The 19,723-nt window shown below is 41.5% G+C and overlaps 3 protein-coding genes across 9 annotated transcripts; 2 read left to right on the top strand and 1 right to left on the bottom strand.

Annotated features, from left to right (window-relative positions):
* The first annotated feature begins 1,539 nt into the window (after positions 1-1,539).
* On the top strand, positions 1,540-6,586 carry LOC106810588 (glyoxylate/hydroxypyruvate reductase A-like). Its single transcript, XM_014813990.1, has 5 exons — positions 1,540-1,591; positions 2,056-2,113; positions 2,469-3,131; positions 3,316-3,464; positions 5,235-6,586. The coding sequence occupies exons 3-5, from the start codon at positions 2,560-2,562 to the stop codon at positions 5,489-5,491; spliced, it is 978 nt and encodes a 325-aa protein (XP_014669476.1). The 5' UTR covers positions 1,540-1,591; positions 2,056-2,113; positions 2,469-2,559; the 3' UTR covers positions 5,492-6,586.
* A 130-nt stretch (positions 6,587-6,716) lies between these two features.
* Positions 6,717-10,505, bottom strand: LOC106810586 (alpha-1,3/1,6-mannosyltransferase ALG2-like). 2 transcript variants are annotated; one of them, XM_014813982.1, is made up of 4 exons: positions 10,386-10,505; positions 9,172-9,672; positions 8,307-8,507; positions 6,717-8,107 (listed from the first exon to the last, which is right to left on the bottom strand). In XM_014813982.1, the coding sequence occupies exons 2-4, from the start codon at positions 9,662-9,664 to the stop codon at positions 7,605-7,607; spliced, it is 1,197 nt and encodes a 398-aa protein (XP_014669468.1). In that variant the 5' UTR covers positions 9,665-9,672; positions 10,386-10,505; the 3' UTR covers positions 6,717-7,604. The 2 variants fall into 2 exon arrangements, with proteins under 2 accessions (XP_014669468.1, XP_014669467.1); XM_014813981.1 differs by having other exon boundaries at positions 10,330-10,424.
* A 2-nt stretch (positions 10,506-10,507) lies between these two features.
* On the top strand, positions 10,508-18,894 carry LOC106810587 (replication factor C subunit 4-like). Of its 6 annotated transcripts, none has more exons than XM_014813989.1 (11): positions 10,508-10,619; positions 11,771-11,898; positions 13,569-13,647; positions 13,926-14,005; positions 14,293-14,412; positions 15,170-15,239; positions 15,478-15,672; positions 16,036-16,161; positions 16,364-16,439; positions 18,042-18,163; positions 18,435-18,894. In XM_014813989.1, exons 2-11 carry the CDS (start codon positions 11,831-11,833, stop codon positions 18,522-18,524), a joined length of 1,026 nt encoding a protein of 341 aa, XP_014669475.1. In that variant the 5' UTR covers positions 10,508-10,619; positions 11,771-11,830; the 3' UTR covers positions 18,525-18,894. The 6 variants fall into 6 exon arrangements, with proteins under 6 accessions (XP_014669475.1, XP_014669472.1, XP_014669473.1 ...); XM_014813986.1 differs by having other exon boundaries at positions 11,771-11,909; XM_014813987.1 differs by having other exon boundaries at positions 10,508-10,624.
* The last annotated feature ends 829 nt before the right edge of the window (positions 18,895-19,723 follow it).

Here is a 19,723-nt window from a genome sequence, read left to right as displayed (position 1 = left end):
TGTCTTCTCATTCTCTTACATTTCCCCGCACCCGGCAGATAGGTGCGATATGATATGACTACTAGGCAGGATATGACTACTAGGCACTTAAAAAAACAACCTAACCCTAACCCTAAAAAATTAAATTAAATTAAAGTGCCTAGTAGTCATATCATATCGAACCTTTCTGCCTTCTGCCATTTCCCCATCGGCAACGCCACGTTTACATGCATATCCTGCAGACACAGTCACTGATTGTCTGCGTCTCTGATCCTATATCTATATCAACTCGTTGTCAACATTATCGTTGTCATTATTAAATGTGGTCAAGCGCCATAATTAAATTGTGTAATTTATGCGATTTTGACCTGATGTAACCATGTCCAAGCACATCATATATAATATATATATATATATATATATATATATATATATATATGTTATATATATAATATATGTATATATATATATATATATATATATATATATATTATATATATATATATTATATATATATATATATATATATATTATATATATAATATATATATATATATATATAGAATTAGAGTAATAAAGGGAATTATTTAATACCTCTATACCTCCCCTATTATCTATTCTGATATATGTTTTATAATAGTATGATACTATAATTATCATATATATATATATATATATATATACGCCTAGAAAATACGCCAAGCACATTAAATGAAGATCAATGATTAAACAAAACTCATGATGCGAGTATTACATTTACCAATATGCAGGTTAGTATATATATTAACTAACTCATTTTATTTTTGGGGAAAAGGGTAAAGCTGCGCACGGGTTGTGTTGTAGGCCCTACGTGAGCATGCAGCTAGTGAACAATGGGCAGTTAATTCGTTGTTGGATATTGATCTGGTAGTAATATCTAATCTTTATTGGTCTGGAGGAAACTGAGCCTTGGAAGTATACCCGTACGCGTGCAACCCTTTTCAGCGATCGAGCTGATTAGCCGTTTCGCCCCATACGTGTGATGCATTCAATGCCATTTCTACTTTCCAGTCCACATACGTCCGAATTTACGGATACAGATGAAACTGTTTTAGTACGTGTCCCGAACATGTACAAGTTTGTTTTTTGTTTTTGGTGGCCGCAATTTTTCAACTTGAAACACTCTTGAATCTTCCACACTTAATCGGAATTATTTTTTATATTTATCGTATCGCTGATGACGCGCATTCTATAATAAAAGAAGAAGAAGTTATTAATAGATTTAAGAAGCAAATATCGCTTAGACACTAAGTAACCAAGTTCCATTTATCAACAAACTGTATCAAATTGTTGAATCGAACGATTAGATACTTAATTTGGTGCATTTGGGATAGTGGGTCACGCTACAAACGGACGCGGGCGCCCCTCCCCCCTGCCCGCTATAAAGCTGCACGGTATACCGCGTATTCGGCACGAATTTCACATTCTACATTCTACAACCATGAACTACAAGTCTACAACCACTCGAAAAGTTCATTTACCAGCCGCCCACCTGCTGCATACGTGTGGCATTACACCAGCACGCACGCGGCTATGGTCGTTACTGTTATGCGTGGTCTACATTTTATCAGGAGTGAGTAAATACAAACTGCTTTGTTTCTTTTGTGATTGTCTTGCTTTGTTTCAACAACTTTATTTATATTCACTCTTGATTTGACTATGTAGTTTATTTTCACATTATAAATATGGGAGTATTTTATAGAGTCACGAGACTATAATACTATATAACCTTCACAGAGAAAATATCACTCTATTTATTATATATATTCTTTTTCATCTATTGAAATGAAATAAAATATGATACCTATAATTATTGTATCTACAAGTATAACTACCGTAATGACATGAACTACACACATATTTAGTTCTCTCCATACACTGCCTCTTCGGAGATGACTTTTACATCTTAGTTAATTTATTACTCTACATAATCCATCCTCGTATCGGCTGGATTTCTTACCTTATATTATTACCTCTCATTGAAAACATTGAAAACGTTAAATTGATCTAAACATTGAAAACGTTTTGCTCTAACAGGTGGCGCTGCTAGGCAGCTCTGGCTCTGCCCAGGGTCCAGTAATCGTGAGTTTTTGAGGTTAGTTTCATCTTCGCATAAATATTGGTTGATACTCCATTAGGAGTGTTCCCAACTTTAATGTCATTAATGGTCATAATAACATATATATAATATATATTTATGGTCATGGTCATATATTAGTTTGTGGTTTAATGTCATTTAGGTTAGGGTTAGGGTTAGGGTTAGGATTATCAATCATTAATCATTAATGATATAAAAGTTGGGAACACTCCTAATGGAGCGTTAGCCCTTATATATTCGCATAAGGTTCGCATCATCTTCGCTTGTATTACACCTATTGTGAAACTATATTTATCACATATAAAGTATAATTATAACTACTAAGTTTGTCCTATGCATTGATATTTTCTAGTTGTCGGAACCGCCTGATGCAACGTCAGTCGGCGCATTGCCATTGCCATTGCATTGGTACTATTAAAAGTAAGTAAGGCGGCATTGTCACGATGAGGGCCGTTCACATCCTTACGCGAATACCGGGGCTGGGTGCAAGCGTGCAGCAGCTGATGCCTGCCGTCACAGTGGTCGATCACAGCGCCAGCGTCGAAGAAGAATCGATGAAGCCCCTCGAACAGTTCGCGGGACTGGCGGAGGCAGAGGTGCTTCTTGCAGATCCCGACCTCGCCGCTCAGGTCATCAACAAGCTGCCCAAACTGCAGTGGCTGCAGTGCACATGGGCGGGCGTGGACAGGATCATGGATAGCGTGGCCGAGCGTCCGGCTGCCAGGATCACGCGGTTTGGTGGCGCGTTTGGCCCGGCCATGGCCGAGTACGTCATTGGGCAGATTATCGCTCGTGAGCGCAACTTCGAGCTAATGAGGGAGCAGCAGAAGAAAGTTTACTGGTGGCAGGCGCCTTTCAGGAGTTATCGGCTATTGTCCACTCTCTCTATCGGGATTCTTGGAACGGGCGATATAGGGAAGGAAATTGCCCGCATATGCAAACTCTTTGGCATGAAGGTTTGGGCAATGGTAAGAACGATACCAACAGAGCGGAAGGAGTACATTGACGAATACAGGTAAACATTAGGTATTTGTCTTGTATAACAAGAATAACTCTCACAAGCTTCATTATATTCTCGATATACCACAACTTCATTAAAGAATGCTAGTTTAGTTAGAATAATTAACTACATTGTGCCACATAAGATTTATAATTGTATGAATGTATACATATAATTTTGCTGTATAATTTCTCAACAGGACAAATGATGGCCTAGCAGAGATTTTGTCTGCTTGCGACTACATCTGCAGTGTGTTGCCAAATACAGTTGAAACCAGGGGCCTTCTTAATGGCACTCTACTAAAGAATTGTATGCCAAAGAAAGCAGTTTTTATTAATGTTGGCAGAGGTAGGTAAAATATAAATCTGTTAAATTCTTCCACAATCTACACAATTGTAACGTGTTTAGCACTGTTTACAGTCATGTATATTGCTCATCATATACATTAGCCTGGTGAGTTGGACACACCCACTCAGCTGTGTGATCCAGCAGCAGCCAATAGCAGCACATCTTGGCAGTCTGCTGTTAGCAAGCAATTCTCTGTTCAAGTGGACGGTTTTGTACACGCCATTAAAACATAAGAAAAAATCGTGTCTCGATTACTAACTCTCTTTTCTATGCACTGAATCACATCACAACATTCAAGTGACATCTTATGGACATCTAGATGAGTGTGTGTCTGGGGCGATTTCAGAGTAGCGTTTTAGTGGGTCAGTCCTGATGTTTACAGTACATTGCCAAAAATTCTCTAAAAAATCTCTGATGCGTATTCCCAAACCACATATACTCCGTGTCTACCTGACCATTTCCTTTCAGACTTTCTCGATCCAGCTCATTGTGTGCATATTTTATGGCAATCTATATGTAACATCTATTCCTGAATCCCATTTGCACCCTCTAGACGGACTTGCGGCCCCGGTTTTTGCGCGCAGCGCACAGCTCGCTGGCAAAGCCGCGCCCCAACAGCGTATACGCCGCCCCCTTTTTGTCCCCTTAGACAGATACCTTAGACAGGGGTCTGAAAACGCACTGCGCGAAAACTGGGCGCAATCCAACCGACATTTCGGGATGGACGGCAGGAGGTCATCTCCAAACGGCCCCTAAACTTTTTTTGGGGTGGTGCGCCTCATGGCTAAGACGTTGTGGCTCCTACAAGAAAATGCAAGAAATGCTGTCAATCAGCGATGACGCGCTCGCTCATTGGCCGCTACGCGATGACGGGCACTACTGCCGAGTATAGAGTTTTGTCTATCACAGAGCTTTTTACGAAGTGTCGTACGGCGCTCCACATGGGGGGGCGCGGTCTAGATGCTATCTGCAAATGCGATGCCGCCGTTACGGCGTCTGGCTGCGTACGTGCCATGTTTTGAGCAACCTCCTGACCCCGCGCTGCCCGTGGCAACGGCACGTCGTGCGAGCACCTGCGCTGGCGTGGCCGGCGAATACTGCGAGCACGTGGTGGCGTGGCCGTGCCAGTTTTTACACGTAGCTAATCTGTAGATACTGGCAAAGCAGCCGCAGCAACAAATACTCGCCCCTGCCGCGCAGCGCGCAACAAGCAAGCAGCAGCAGCAGCAAATGCCCGCCGTAGCCGAGCCGGTGTAGGTGTGACGAAAACTGCGCGATGTTACGCTTCCCGCTATACGGATTCGCGCGCCCACCCTCCTTCGGCGCGCGAATTCGTATAGCGGGCAGCGCGAGATGCTACATACAACATTGAACATACCGCGGTCGCGTGCGCCCAGTCCCGCGGAAGTGCGCGGTTTAACCGCTCTTGGCGGTCGGGGAACAACGCATCTTTTGCGCAACGCCATCTTGTACCCGGTCTCTCTTGATATAACTGAGACTCTGAGAGTACATTTATAATATTAACAGTATAGTAGTAGAATAGATTGTAGTGCGGCTTTTGGCCACTGATCAGTTGTGGACTGCATCTTCCAAGCTTCTCCCCTCCAATATTGTACTCTGCCATTTCTAAAGAAAAATCATTTTCCGTTCATGAATATGACAGTCTTCTATATATTTGCAGCTGTTGTTCACTTATCTCTTTCCCACGGTTCACATTGCTTAGCATTGATCATGTCACACATTCGCAATGCTTACCGACACTCAATACAGGTAGCGTCATTTGCACCGACGATCTGCTGACGGCGCTGAAGGAGGGCTGGATAGCCGCCGCCATCTTGGATGTGTTTGAGCGGGAGCCATTGCCAGGCGACTGCGAGCTGTGGCGTCTGCCGAACGTGGTGCTGACGCCGCATGTGGCTTCGATGAGCATGAGCTGGCAGGTGTCGGACGTGTTCGCCAACAACTACGAACGCTTCACAGCCGACGAACCTCTTCGCTACCTTGTCGACTGGGAGAAGAAGTACTGAAGCAGCATGCGGAGTTGTTCAGAGCCTCTGTAGGCTGGTTGGAGGGAGAGGAGAGCTGGACGCGGAGACGGAAATGAGCGAGGGGAGGCTGGGAGATTCTAGTTGCACATCGATGCAGGTTTGCCATTTATTCGAGAAGTGTATTTTTTACAAGTTTTATTGAATCATGAAATTGTTTCCAGAATCCTTGTAGCTAATGTGTAGACTTTTGGGATGAGGCAAAGTTTGTTGTTATTATAATTTTTTGATCTAAATGTCATTGATTCAACTAGGAATTTATGCACAGGATGCTGATGATAATTTTGGTGGGTTGGGATCGCACAGTGGCTTATATTTATAGTAACTAAAAGATAGATTTTACTCTAATTAATAAAAAATGAAATGAATCTATGCTCATATATAGTTCTGTTGTGGGAAAAAAATCAAGTTAGAAATTTTCGGGGGCGGGGGCCCATTCTAGGCTTTGATATAGTGATTCAAATTACCTCTAATAGCTCAACTGCTAATTAGTGCAATCAGTGCTGTGAATTCCCCAGTAAAATTAACCTCCCTTTGTTAAGTGCATATATAAACATACAAACTTGCAAACTCAAACTGACTGTTTACTGTTTAGTCAATCTTGGTCAATTAGTGACATGCATAGTACTTATATCCATCTATGCGAGACAGAATCTGGTATACTAGGTATCAAAAGCCTACACAGGTATCAAAAGCCTACACTGGTATCAAAAGCTTACACAGCTGGAATAATTTAAAGTTGTTGTACAGCTTCAGCCGGTGTTTTGGTATAGTCTAGACTTTATATGCTAGTCATATATTCACCTCATGAATCAATACCTATATATATACACCAATACACCAATATATGTCATTGACCTACCTGCTGTGACATAGAGGCAATATAGCAGAATAATAGATGTTTCTATATTATAATACATGAATGGAACATGTAAGTAAGAAACATAAATGTAGTCGACCGGTGTGTAAAATTTTCTAAACTCCAAGCTATTGGCAAATGGCTGATAGAAATAGCTGTTAAAATTTAGATAAAAAATTTACAAATAAAATTGATTATTTTTTATTAATTATGATGAATGCTTTTTTGTAGTAAACTGTTTGTTTGTTGTAGGTCTATATAGTTGTTCATGTTAAAGAGTTGTTCAGAGTTATTTCACGACAGAAATTTTCTGTTGGAAGCAAATTAATAATTAATAATCAATCGAGCTCATTATTAAATTAGGGAGATTTATTTCTTCATCACACTGTACACGATTCACAGCCCCTAGTACATTTATAGTTTGTGGTACAGCTACGTGCAAACCAGTGGATGACATGTCGAACAATGTTCAGAATGACCTGACATTCACGCACACACATGTTATACATGTTACATGTATCCATGATACATGTTATCAGCTAACTCACCAACACTAGCCACCTGCAATTTAAAAAGCCGTGGAGAATCACTTGGTCGATAGGTAAGTGCAGCACTTTACACCTTACTGACATCACTGTCCAGCAAATCTGATATTCAGACTTGTGTAGTGTAGTCAGTGTGTTATGCTTTACTTTCTGAAATCGTTTACGTACACGTGATTTATGACACTATTGTATATGCAACACTTCACCGTAGTAAGAAAACATATGGGGTCTTTGAGCCTGTGTGATGAACAGAAACAGACGTGTTTTTACTTGAGTCTTCAGAGGCAAGAGCCTACAACACTATAACTCAGTATCTTCGTTCTTTATTTTCTCAGATCGTTAGTCAATATTTCTAGTTACCCATTATTGACAAACTGTATGTCATCCACACGCACAAACCTATTCCGACTATCCACCCATCAAACGTTCACCACACAGACCTGATTTTGAAAGTCACGTATTCCGTTCAGGTTTTTTTTCGCGTGGATCACCCGTCTACATTCCTAGTTTACCCACTATTGGTAAACTGTGCATCGATCCCCCACCTCCGACCAACCGACCCATATCGCCTCATCGTCTGATTACCACACTGTCTGAATTCCCCCCCCCCCTGCTCTACTGTTTCTCTCCCACCGTCCACGTATACTCTTCTGTTTACCTTCTGCCGATGTTGTTACCCGTCTACCAGCCATCACCGAGCGGTCACCACATTGTCCAGCTGCTCCGTGAAAGCCTGGAAGGAGAAGCGCCGCAGGACGAGCTCCCGGCCGCGCCGGCCCATCGCCGAGCCGAGCGTCTCGTCGTCGACGAATTCCAACATGGCGTCGGCGAACGCCGCGGCGTCGGCCTTGCGCAGGAACCCCGTGCTCGCGTCAACGACAGTCTCTAGCGGGCCGCCGCTGGCGACGGCGACGACGGGCCGCCCGGCGTACATCGCCTCGACGGGAACGATCCCGAAGTGCTCGCCGCTCGGCGTGTACACGAGGCACGCGCAGCCGCGCAGTAGCGCCCTCTTGCGAGCGTCGCTCACCGAACGCAGGAACGTGACGTGCTCCTCCAGATTGAGGCTGGCCACCAGATGGCGCAGCTCATCGTGGTGCTCGCGGTTTTCGGGGACGCGCGAGTCGTATCCGCCCGCCATGACAAGGTGTGTCCTTCGCCATTTCTCATCAGACAACCGCAGCTTGAGAAGGCCTGCAATGGACACGCGTAGTAGGGGACACAAGGGAACCAGTTAGCCCACGACAGAATCTGTACTCTTCATAAACATGTCGTTTAGTTAAAATTGCTGGTTTGAACACATCACTTTCTAAGGAGTTATTAATTGAAAATTTTCACTGGTTAGGTTAAAGTCATACTGCCACTTTAATTTTCAATCAACGACTTTACTTACTAAAGGCTTCTATAGCAAGTGCCAAGTTTTTCTTTCTTTCATATCTGTTGATGGAGAGAAAATATATATCTCTTCCAGGTGGTAGCACGTCATCATTTAGCAGTTCTGTTTCAGTGTCAAATGCTGAGAAGTTTAGGGACGGATAGAGAACCTGTGGCGTGACTTTGCTCAAGCTTTTAAACGTGTCCTTGAAAACGTTTGCTAGAGCAGAAAAACAGATTGGCATGTGAGCGAGTAGAAATGCTGTTGCTAGCAAATATGGAAGACTCAGACATGCCTACGACTAGGAGTGGGACAGTTGGGGTAACTCACGATACAATCAGCATCACGATACGTATTGCGATACTTTCAAGAGAAACTAGCTAGCAAACTATATATACACTCGCCTGGACTCTACCAATCATGTGAACGCTTACAAACTTTTTTGGGACAGCACTTTGTTAACAACTGCTATGGAATTGCCAATTGTGTTGTTTCTTTTGTTATTTAATAAAACCACGCGACCAAATTATAGACATTTCATTCAGTAGAGTATCGGTACATGTATCATAAATAATTAAATATACAAATGTCTTGATACATATATTGTCAAGGTTTGTATCACAAAAACATTAATATATCAATTAATTGGCCCACCCCTACTTACAGCACAAGAAGCTCAGCAAACTGGAACGAGATTCTAAACCCCTTGTCTTCTTTAAGATATACAACCACTTCCTATGGACCTTTGCATTGGTATATGAAAGATTAGTTATTGTGCTATAATTCTATGAAAATCTGCAATGGTTAGTAAATACTCATCCACAAGTCAATGTAACTATTTGATTGTCCAGCATGAAGGAAATGACTGGCATTTCTGCTGTACCTGTGAACATGCTATTGACGAGAATCACATGTGCCAAGCCTGTACTCCATTCTTCCAGCCAGTCGAGGGGTGCGCGATACACACGCTTTAGAAAGCTCTCTCTGCGCGTTAGGAGCTGGTCGGGAAAATGGCAGTAGAAGACGATGCGCCTGCGACTAAACAACTTCAGCAGGGGAATGCATGCAGAGATCTGGTCGCAGAAGATGACGTCAAACGATTCGAGCAACAGCAGGTACAGCGCAATGTACAGCATGCGCACGTATGCACACAGCGCGCGGCAGCTGCCCAGCAAGCTACTGGGCAGCCAGTCTCCAGCCGCCCTCACTGACAGCGTTCCATCTATCGTCTCGGGGAAGCAGTGAGATGGATCGTGGTGAGCAGTGATCACCAGCACGTCGTGACCCCGTGACCTCAGAGCCAGCGCAGCATCAATGACCAGCCTCTCGGCGCCCCCTATCCCGAGGTCAGGATGGAGAAATACCACTCGAACCATACTATATCCTAAAATCCAGAGAATTAAAATAGAAATGAATTATAATGAATGAACAGATAGGGAGGGGTACAATCAGTTTTATCACAGGCACTTTGCCACTTACTGACTTAGTTAGGACCCAGGCCGCCGCTACGTAGTAATACTAAGTCTAGTAGTAGTACTACTAGTACTAGTAATACTAATACAGTACCACTAATAGTATTAGTAATACTATACAGTATACTGTATGTCTATAGTCCCAGTACTATATGTACTCCATGTAGTATGTACCATGTGACGTTCCCCCCCCCCATGTAGTACTAGTAGTACTCCAGTGAGTAGCTCTAGTACTATAGCCTGCGTTCATTAACTGCCAAAGGCATGTTACGACCTGCGGCAGTTAATGAACGCGGGCTATAGTACTACTACTAGAGCTATCCAGTGAGTAAATGGGGCCCATTCCTATTTGACAACCCCAGGTTTAAAAACCCTAACCCTAACCCTAACCAAACTCACGACATGGGTGTGTAAACGCTACTTGTACTAGTTGTACAGTAAATAAATGGCAGAAACCGGCCCGGTTTGCAATACCTACAGTTCAGTTGTGATACCAACGCATTTTGACACCAACCACACCTGCGGCAACTGTAAGCGGGCTATAGTACTAGAGCTACATCTCATCTTACCTGATCAAAACCTTTTACTAACAGTGCAGCACGGTGACGTACGTTCAGCAACTTACTTTTAAAGTTTTATTTACATCGCAAACCTCGGTAGTCGGTACACGTGAACTTCCGGAATAAAGGTCAGCGCTTCCGTGGCGCTGTCATCGCCCACACAAATGTTCATGTGTTTCGTGTTGTTCGCGCGAAATTTTATGTAGAATTTCAACTTCCAAGTCTCTCTCTCTACTCTGGTACTTTGTCTAGTGCTCAATTAAAATCCGTTACTGTCAAGGAAGAAAGTTGATACTATCGTGAGGTTTGTGTAGGAGATAAAAATAGACCAATAACATGGGATAATATAATACATATAATACTATAAGTATAATACTATAATAATTAATATATATGGTAGGAGGAATAATAATTATGGCAATTGATAATGAATCTGATATATGCAATGTGAATGTTCAATTATGTTGACGATTGCTAGAGTAACTGGCACCTTGTGTAGTACATAATAAGTACATTACCTTATAGCCAAACGCGTATTAGTTTGTCCAATATCACTGCTGGTTACTAAGAAATGTCTAATTGAAATCTGCAGTCCAAGGAATGTTTACAGTTTACAGTTTCACTTTCAAATCGCTGCCAGCGAAGCGGGTGTGATACAGATTTATAGTGCACCGGACATTTTCGCACGCATGCTCGGCCGTACGCAATGCTATCATCAGTGATTTCGTAAACACGGACGCTCGTGATAAGGAATTTTTTGTCAGGGCTGTCCATGTGCGTCCGTGATTTAGTAATAGTAATAGTAATAGTATGTGTGTTTTACTCTATTTCCATGTTTAGTCCGTGGCCGTGGATACACAGCTGACACCTCCATTTCATCTGGCGTCCAAAACATACGGGCCGCACAAATGTTTACGTCATCGGCGACTTATCGCTTGACTACTGGATGACATTTACGGCACGTAAATGAATATCAACAACTGATTTCAAGTCTTGCTTGTAATGTAACCAGCAGTGATATTGTGCAAACTAATACGCGTTTGGTTATAAGGTAATGTACTTATTAACTACACAAGGTGCCAGTTACTCTCGCATTCGTCAACATTGCATAATCAATGGGCTTATTATTCCATTAAGTCGTTCGGTTCCGCTGTAGCATTAGCTCTACTATAACTTACTATACCTAACTATAGCCCGCGTACAGATGCTGCTGGCAACGCGCCGCTGGCCAGCGGCAACTGTACGCGGTCTATAGTTACTTAGAGCTACTGTAGCATTAGCCATTAGACCAAATAATTCTGTCCCAGATAACCTTTTTTACATTTTGGTGAGGGTTATTGGTCTATGGGAATAATTCTGTCCCAGTATAACGCATCCAAAATATAAAACGTTATCTGGGACAGAATTATTCGGTCTACTGTAGCATGACATTTGTTTTGGCACTTTTCAGCATACATGGAAGCATTTCTGAAGGGACGGACTGGAGCAAGTAAGGAGGGCACGCATCAAAATGCAACAGCGCCAGGCACTTCTGGAAAGCGAGATAAGCAGAATCGGAAAACGGCACACACACCCTGGGTAGAAAAATAGTAAGTCTGCCACTGTCTGGTAACTGGTTCGATATCGGATATGCAAGTCCTCACTTCGCGTAGACCTAGGCAGCCTCCACGGGTGTCTCTTTCGTAGTCACTCCTGGCTCTACCTAACTGAAATCCCATTCTTCTCCTTCTCCGTTTTATTCCCCTCTCCCGTTGTTCTCCGGTTTTCACCTACCTGAAAACCCGTGCCTCTATCCCCTCTGTTATCTCTCTCCACGAGACCTAGAAGGCTTTCTCCCTCTTTCTTCTTCTTCTTCTTCTTCCTACCTAGACCTGAAAAATAACGCTCTTGTGCTGCGATTCGGTGCGCCTTATATACCTAGCTGGCACTGCCCCCCTGCGTGCCGTTGTTTAGCACGCGTTGCCAAAACATTACGCAGATTTCGTTTGCTGGTGCAATCGTTTCACCTGCTGACGCAACCCGTGGCTGATACGATTATTGCAGCATCTGATGCAACTCGTTTCTAAGTAAATATTCCTCTCTTCGACAACTTAGACTATTCATTTTATTTAAATCTCTTCCTATATTATGCTGACTAATAATAGTACATAACTGCGTTGATTATTATACTCTATACATTGCGTTATCGCTTTTCGCGTATCCGCGCCTTGTTATCTTTGGACTCAATTCGTATGACCCAAGATGGCTGCGCCCATAGACGTGCGCGTTTTCTATGTGCTGTCTATGTTTTAACCTCTCTTTAGTCAATATCATTATGGTTATTCTATCTATAAGTACTGCGAGTTCAATCTATCCATCCTGATCTAGTCTACTGCTCCTGTGAGTTACACACCCCCGAAATCTCCACACTAGCAACTAATTATGATTGGTGAATTTAATCATGCTCCTGAGTAGAATTAAATATTGGTAGTGTCTAAACGACCGGACCCGGTTTCGGAGGCCTGAAAACTAAACAACCGGCTCTCTTCTCTGATTGGTCAGTTTCCGAACATAACAGGACAAATATATAATAGGACAAATTTTAATGCAAAACGTAAAGAAATATATTTAATTCTGAACATAAACAAAAGTTACAGAACAAATAAATGAATACGGAACAAATAAATGCAGAAACAAATAAAATACAAAGAAATACAGAAAGCAGAGGAAAATAAAAACTTATGGGGTTCGAACACGGTTTCTTACTATCAAGAAGCGAAAGCTCTACCGTTTAGCCACTGAAACCAACTTGAAAGGGATGCATATAGACCCTAACCCTAACCCTAACCCAAACCCTAACCATAATCCTAATCCTAACCCTAACCCTATCCCTAATTCTAAAATAAAATAAAATTAGACAAAAATAATAAAAAATAAAATAGTGACAAAATTAGCCAATCAGAGAAGAGAGCCGGTTGTTTAGTTTTCAGGATACCGAAACCGGATCCGGTTGTTTAGACACTTCCTTAAATATTGTGATTAACTTAATCATGATTAAAGTTAATTACGCTTCGTGAAACAGTCACTTCAATTTAAGTACGGGAAGTTAATCATGATTAAAGTTAATTACGCTTCGTGAAACAGTCACTTCAATTTAAGTACGGGAAGTTAATAATGATAAGTGATTTAATCATGATTAAGGACTTAATTACGCTTCGTGAAACCGGCCCCAGATTTTCTGTAACAATTGGTACCATTTCACGTTACAGTCGCCCAAGATCAATAGAAGATGTTGCCTACCAGGATGATGTCATTGCAGTGCTTAGGAAGACATTGCAAGGAGCTGATGTAACTGTCTATTTCAAGTATTTAATACTGAGGGTGGGAAATACCAAAGCGCAATAAAAACTTGGCAGCTATGTTCTGTATAAACATGAAACGGCATGGCCCTGGGTTTAAAATCCCCCGTGTCCTCTGTGTGCAGTCAATGTGCAGAAGACTGACATTTTAATACATTGTGTAAACAGTTAGTTACATAAGCGTCTAGTGGTAACTAGTGGGAATTGCTGGGTGATGCCACAAAATATTACCAAAATTAGTATGTGTAAGCTCATGTATATTTTCAGCTGCCCAATATGCTCTTTTATGGTCCGCCTGGAACTGGCAAAACATCGACTATATTGGCTGCTGCAAGGGAGTTATATGGGTATGTGCTGTGAGATGGGTGATTAATTTGGTTAAGAGATTGACAATCCGTAGTCCTTATCTTCATTAATGCTACACATTCTTGGGTTAAGCAATAGCAAACAAAAAGAGGAGAAATGCACACACTGCTATGTGTTACGTTAGTACTATAGGTAAAGTTAATTATAAGAATTGTGTTGACAGAAACCACTTGTTTTTATTGGTTCGATATTCGAGAGCTTAGCATTTACTTAATTGTGTTGTGCCTGTGTAAAAATTCATCGTTAACTTGTATCGCATTGTTGGCAGGGCCGACATGTTTCGTGACCGCGTGTTAGAACTGAACGCCTCTGATGAGCGGGGAATACAGGTCATCAGAGACAAGGTGAAGAACTTTGCACAGCTGTCTGCCGGTGGTACGCGACCTGAGTAAGTGCGTCGATGCATATTTTAAAATTTGAACTCCAACTTTAATTGTATCTGTGTTGGTTTGCATTGTGTTTTTCAGTACATATTGCTAGACGTCAGTGTGATCCGTTATCATTTACAATAACCAGTGAAAAAATACACGGGGGCTCGGGGCGATTTAGCCCCCGAAATGCCAAAAACAGCCCCGGAAATGCCAAAAAGAGCCCCCGTAAATTTGCATAGAGTTTAATGCAAACCAAATTTTAGAGTGCTATTTTCATGCACGCGAGCTTGAAAAGTAGCCCCCAGAAAAATAAATTTTTAAAATAAAAATTATTTTTTCTCTGACAATAACCCTCCCACACTTCAAGCTATACACTCTTGGTGTGATTCATTACAGTTCCATACTCAGTACTCCTGCCATATGTTGTGCTGAATATGCCTGCATAGCGTGATCACTTATTATTATAGCTGCACTTAAAATAACCCTTCCATAGGTGGTGGTTGATGTGCTTGTATGGTGCAATCCATTATAATTCGACAGAAAGCAACTCTGCCATAGTTGGTGCTGGACATTATGTGTTTGTCACTTATAGTTCCTCACAATAGCCCTACAGAATTGCTTGACATGGTCAGTGTGTTCTGTAACAGTTGCATTTACAATAACCCTTACTGCTGTGTTTAGTACTAAGAATGTTTTGCACAATGTGATCTATAACAGTTTCACTCGTTCTATAGATGCATGTGTATTGGCTGACAGTTATTTTTCTACTGGCAGCGGCAAACCTTGCCCACCATTCAAGATCATAATACTAGATGAGGCGGACTCGATGACTCAGCCTGCTCAGGTATGAGTTGTATGGCACTTCTTTAAAGGGAGTTAATAGAGTTGCATCAAACATCAATGTAAATAAACCAGACATGTGTTTCTCAATTTTGTAGGATTATGGTTGATTTGCTATCGTAGACAGGGGTGGGTTTGTGTGAGTGAAGTGCCCTAACATCAATGTATTTCTATTATACTAACAGTATCATTCCTCAGATATAAGTTCATAACTACATCTCGTATTTCTCTGTCTGTTGCAGGCAGCGCTAAGGAGAACAATGGAGAAGCAGTCTAAGACAACAAGGTTCTGCCTTATCTGTAATTACGTGAGCCGAATCATCGAGCCAATCACGTCGCGTTGCTCCAAGTTTCGATTTAAGCCTCTAGCCAATGAGATTCTTCTAAAACGTCTGAAAGAAATCTGTGAGAAAGAGAATGTAAAATGCGATGAAAAGGTCCGTACTGGTAAACTAAATAGAAACATAGTTCACTTGGTGTAAGGATCATGTCATAAGTTTAGGATTGCATAACTTTCATATATTATATAAAATGTAGTGCAAAAATTATCGCAACCTAGACGTGTGATAGTCATATTTATTTGTGATGTTTCCTGATAATGGAGCCCAGGTAATTAAAGTTACCCGCACATGCATTCAAAGCCTAACTTTGCAGGGTCTTTCTTCAATACATTAATATGTGCTTATTCTAGATGACCACTCTATGGGGTCCCATCATAAACAGGATTTGTGACATAGGCCACTACACTCAAACTGCTAATACATTGTATGTGAACATTGATGAAGTTAACTTGTCATCAGGGCTTAGAGGTGATCCTTGATACGTCAGAAGGCGACATGAGGAAGGCCATCACGACCTTGCAAAGTGCAAGCCGTTTGAAGCTCGGTGACACCATTGTGCAGCAGGACATATACGAAATCTCAGGGGTAAATCATAGCCAACTTGTTGTTCAATCCTACATGAGATTTTCAGCATTGCAAATGTGTTGCCGAGTCGAGACACACTCATGCATGCACACACATACGAATGTACGCACGCACGCACGCATGCACACACAAAGTAACACACTGAAGCTGATAGACACACAGACATACCTAATTTCTGTTTCTATGTACTTGGCTTTACTAGGTGATACCAAGTGAGTGGATTGATAAACTGATGGCTGCTTGCCAATCTAGTTCCTATGAGAAACTTGAAGCCATAGGTAGGTAAACTTCTTATGGTGAATAACTTGGTAGGAACAAGACGATATGTCATATGATATTATAAACAGTAGCATAATATTCAGTGCTTTTTTAGCTCATCTGACATAGTCAGATGCAGCTTGTAGAATCGCATGATCGTCTGTCCGTCCGTCCGTCCGAGCGTCCGTCCGAGCGTCCGTCCGTCCGTCCGTCAACAGTTGGGCACAAATCTTAACCGCTCGACGTACGGTCACGATATTCGGGACGGGGGGGGGGGGGGTAATACGAAAACGAGTTGGGATGTCGAAGCTGGGGGGTCAAAGGTCAAAGGTCAAAGAGGTTGTAAAAGAAGGGAGAACATTGACTCCTTAACTTAAGGTATAGGGAGGAAATGCAGAATTGCGGCACAAATCTAAACGGCTCGACCTAGCTCGTGATAGTCGGTGTATAGCATCATGGTAGGAAAGCCATCACTGTGCCGAAATTGGAGGTCACCAGGTCAAGTCAATTGGCCTAGGGCAGATTTTAGACATTTTCTGAGGACATGGTCTGACGGAGCGATTGAAAAACTTTTTTGTTTCAGCGGTGACCTAGCATTTTTATGGCATTATTGAAAGGACGCATGAAATCTACTTTCTGCTGACATGCGAAGAGTAAAGTGTCAGATAACCTTTTGACCCTCAAGAGGAGGGTTAAAACTTGGATTTGTTGACTGTCTGTTAGAAAGAATTTGACTGCCGGGTTTGCTAGTAGAAATCTATACATGCCTGGATGTATGAGGCTACAATGTCACAGTGAAATTCAAAAGCTAAAATTTGGTTAAAGAAGGTGTATGTTCCTTAAATCGTATAATTTCTATGGCATTCTGTACTGTCAGTATGTACATGTAACGTATGCCACTGCCAGTGGCTGCTGCCAGTGCATGTGTTTGGTGCAGTTTTGCCTGCATTAATTGGTTACAGGTGGCAGCTCTCTATTCGGCAGTCTGTAGGCTTGCGCTAGGTAAATGGATGAGTGCTTACCTATTCTGTCTTGCAAATAGTTGTTGCTACTATTGCTACTACGTACGATCAGAGCTTCCATCTTTAATCTGAAGACACTTAAACGTACGCGCCATCTCGTGGCAAACTTTCATAACGATCCCAACGAACATTCCTTTGAAGAAGGTTCCTGATACCATCCCTGTGCATTCCACTGTTTTTCGGCGTGTAGTGAACAAATTTGGGACATAACGGGTTTACGTAGAATCCCACCACTCACACCACAGAGTCACCGCAGTAGACGTTAGATGAGCGCTGTCGCTCCGCGGCACTTGTTTAATCACCAGTACACTGGTATATTATATCAGATCAGGTCCCCCCTGTGTCCGTACAGGATTTGCCTCACCTAATGCTATAGATTTGGAACCCTGGATCCATTATATTTTATCCAATTTAGGTCAAAGATATATGTCCAATGCTTAAAATATACATTGATATTAGTGCAGTAGCAGTAGCAACATATTAACTTTGTTTGTAACAAAAGAAACAAACACATGTTAAAGTTTTCAGTAGCACTTTATTGTTTTTGAGTAAACATATGGCTATGTTTTATTAAACATTGTGTGTCATTAAATATTGCAGTTAAGGAAATGATGTTAGAAGGACATTCTGCTGGACAGATCCTTATACAGGTATTTGACAGTGTCATTCCAAGCACAGATCTTAATGACAAACAAAAATCTGTCATCTGTGAAAGAATTGCGGTAAGTTCCAGACTTCTTTTACGTTTACTCTATAATTATGAAGCTATTGCAGTACATGCATGTATTTATATTTTCGTATGCATAAACTTTTAGCTAAAAGCTTCAGAATGCAAGTGCTATGATGACCCTACAACTGTTCATGTAAGAAGATAAATAATCTGTATTTACATTTGTAATGGAAGGTAACCCAAATGCAAATGCCACCAGTGAACCTATGCACTGACACAGGCTGGAATTTTGTATACCGCTAGTTTTACATTTTTCAAACCAGGTGGCAGATAAGTGCTTACAGGATGGAGCAGACGAATATTTGCAAGTTATGGACGTATGCACAGTGATAATGTGGCAGAAAGGCCATTAGGTGAAACTTATTCAAGTTAACGGTTGAATAACGATGCTGTTTGGCAGATATTGCAAAACTTACAGCAGCATTGTAACCACTGCCATTGTTTTACATTTCCATTTCTATGGATAAAAAAGGTTAGATTTCCAAAGTCAATTAAAATTACTTCATTGAACGTGTGTGAAGGGAAATGTAGTATGAAATATGAACATTTGACATTAATTGAGTGCTCTTGCTTTTAAGGTATTGTGTAATTCCTAGCAAAGCATGTTAATCTAGTTAAACATAATGTAATACTGTATATGTATATCACAATGCAGACATAGCATCTTACAGTTGACTGATGTTTGTGAGATTTCATATAAAAACAGCAATTTTTGAAACGGCATAAACAATGTTTGACTTTACTATACAGTGTTGGACTTGATGCAGGCACTAAACAAACTTGTCAGCATGTGAGCAGATTAATTAGCAAATTATTAACATAATTATAGTAGATTATACATATTAGTTAGCAAATTATGCAAGAAATTCGAAGGGTAATTATTTTAACATTGCGTTCAAGCTAACAATAAGAGAATATAAATACTTGTTTCCTGGAACATTGATGCTACCATAATACCTTCGCTGTTGTTTCCTGGAATACTACCCCCCACGGTTACACACACTGCCCACTCAAAAACCCAAGGAGCCTCAAGTGATATATGTGTTGTGGAATGTATTATTGGTGTAGGGTTATGGTGTCAACAGATGACTCGTTGCCGGTGGGCTTCTCAGTAAAAGCAGATGAGAGTCGTAGCATCGTATTCTAGCAGCACGCTCTCGTCTTTTGTCGTGTTGTAAAATGTAAAACGTGTAGGCATTCCTATAGCTGCACATGTACGTGCACCTGCTCATGAAAAACCAACTCGAGAACGGATGCATCCTGTTACTTCATCCATAGCTTAGTGTAGATAGGCATAACAAAACCAACCGGTCGTATTGCCATGTATGCAAATAATATCGATAAATATTGCAAAGGTTTAACTGTTGCTTGTGCCAACGACGATTGTAAAGTGTCACTGCTTTGCGCACGGTGCATTTGTTAAACTTCACACACAGCGGAAAGATGTAATAAACGTGCATGTTTTACAGTGCCGTTGTTTGGCCTAATTGATCAAAGAAGCCGAGTTGTTAAGTGCCTTGCAGTTTGCCGAATGTTTAGGATGGAGTTTTTT

Source organism: Priapulus caudatus, unplaced genomic scaffold (assembly GCF_000485595.1).
Source record: "Priapulus caudatus unplaced genomic scaffold, Priapulus_caudatus-5.0.1 Scaffold455, whole genome shotgun sequence".
NCBI lineage: Eukaryota > Metazoa > Priapulida > Priapulimorpha > Priapulimorphida > Priapulidae > Priapulus > Priapulus caudatus.
This window is presented reverse-complemented; position numbering and strand designations above follow the sequence as displayed.

Coding starts and splice junctions, on each gene's coding strand:
- LOC106810588 (XM_014813990.1), top strand. CDS start 2,560: ATGAGGGCCGTTCACATCCTTACGCGAATACCGGGGCTGGGTGCAAGC. Junction 3,132..3,315: donor GAGTACATTGACGAATACAG/GTAAACATTAGG, acceptor ATTTCTCAACAG/GACAAATGATGGCCTAGCAG. Junction 3,465..5,234: donor TTTTATTAATGTTGGCAGAG/GTAGGTAAAATA, acceptor CACTCAATACAG/GTAGCGTCATTTGCACCGAC.
- LOC106810586 (XM_014813982.1), bottom strand. CDS start 9,664: ATGGTTCGAGTGGTATTTCTCCATCCTGACCTCGGGATAGGGGGCGCC. Junction 8,508..9,171: donor CGTCAATAGCATGTTCACAG/GTACAGCAGAAA, acceptor TTTCTGCTCTAG/CAAACGTTTTCAAGGACACG. Junction 8,108..8,306: donor ACTTGCTATAGAAGCCTTTA/GTAAGTAAAGTC, acceptor TGTCCATTGCAG/GCCTTCTCAAGCTGCGGTTG.
- LOC106810587 (XM_014813986.1), top strand. CDS start 11,776: ATGGAAGCATTTCTGAAGGGACGGACTGGAGCAAGTAAGGAGGGCACG. Junction 13,648..13,925: donor AGACATTGCAAGGAGCTGAT/GTAACTGTCTAT, acceptor GTATATTTTCAG/CTGCCCAATATGCTCTTTTA. Junction 14,413..15,169: donor GCCGGTGGTACGCGACCTGA/GTAAGTGCGTCG, acceptor TTCTACTGGCAG/CGGCAAACCTTGCCCACCAT.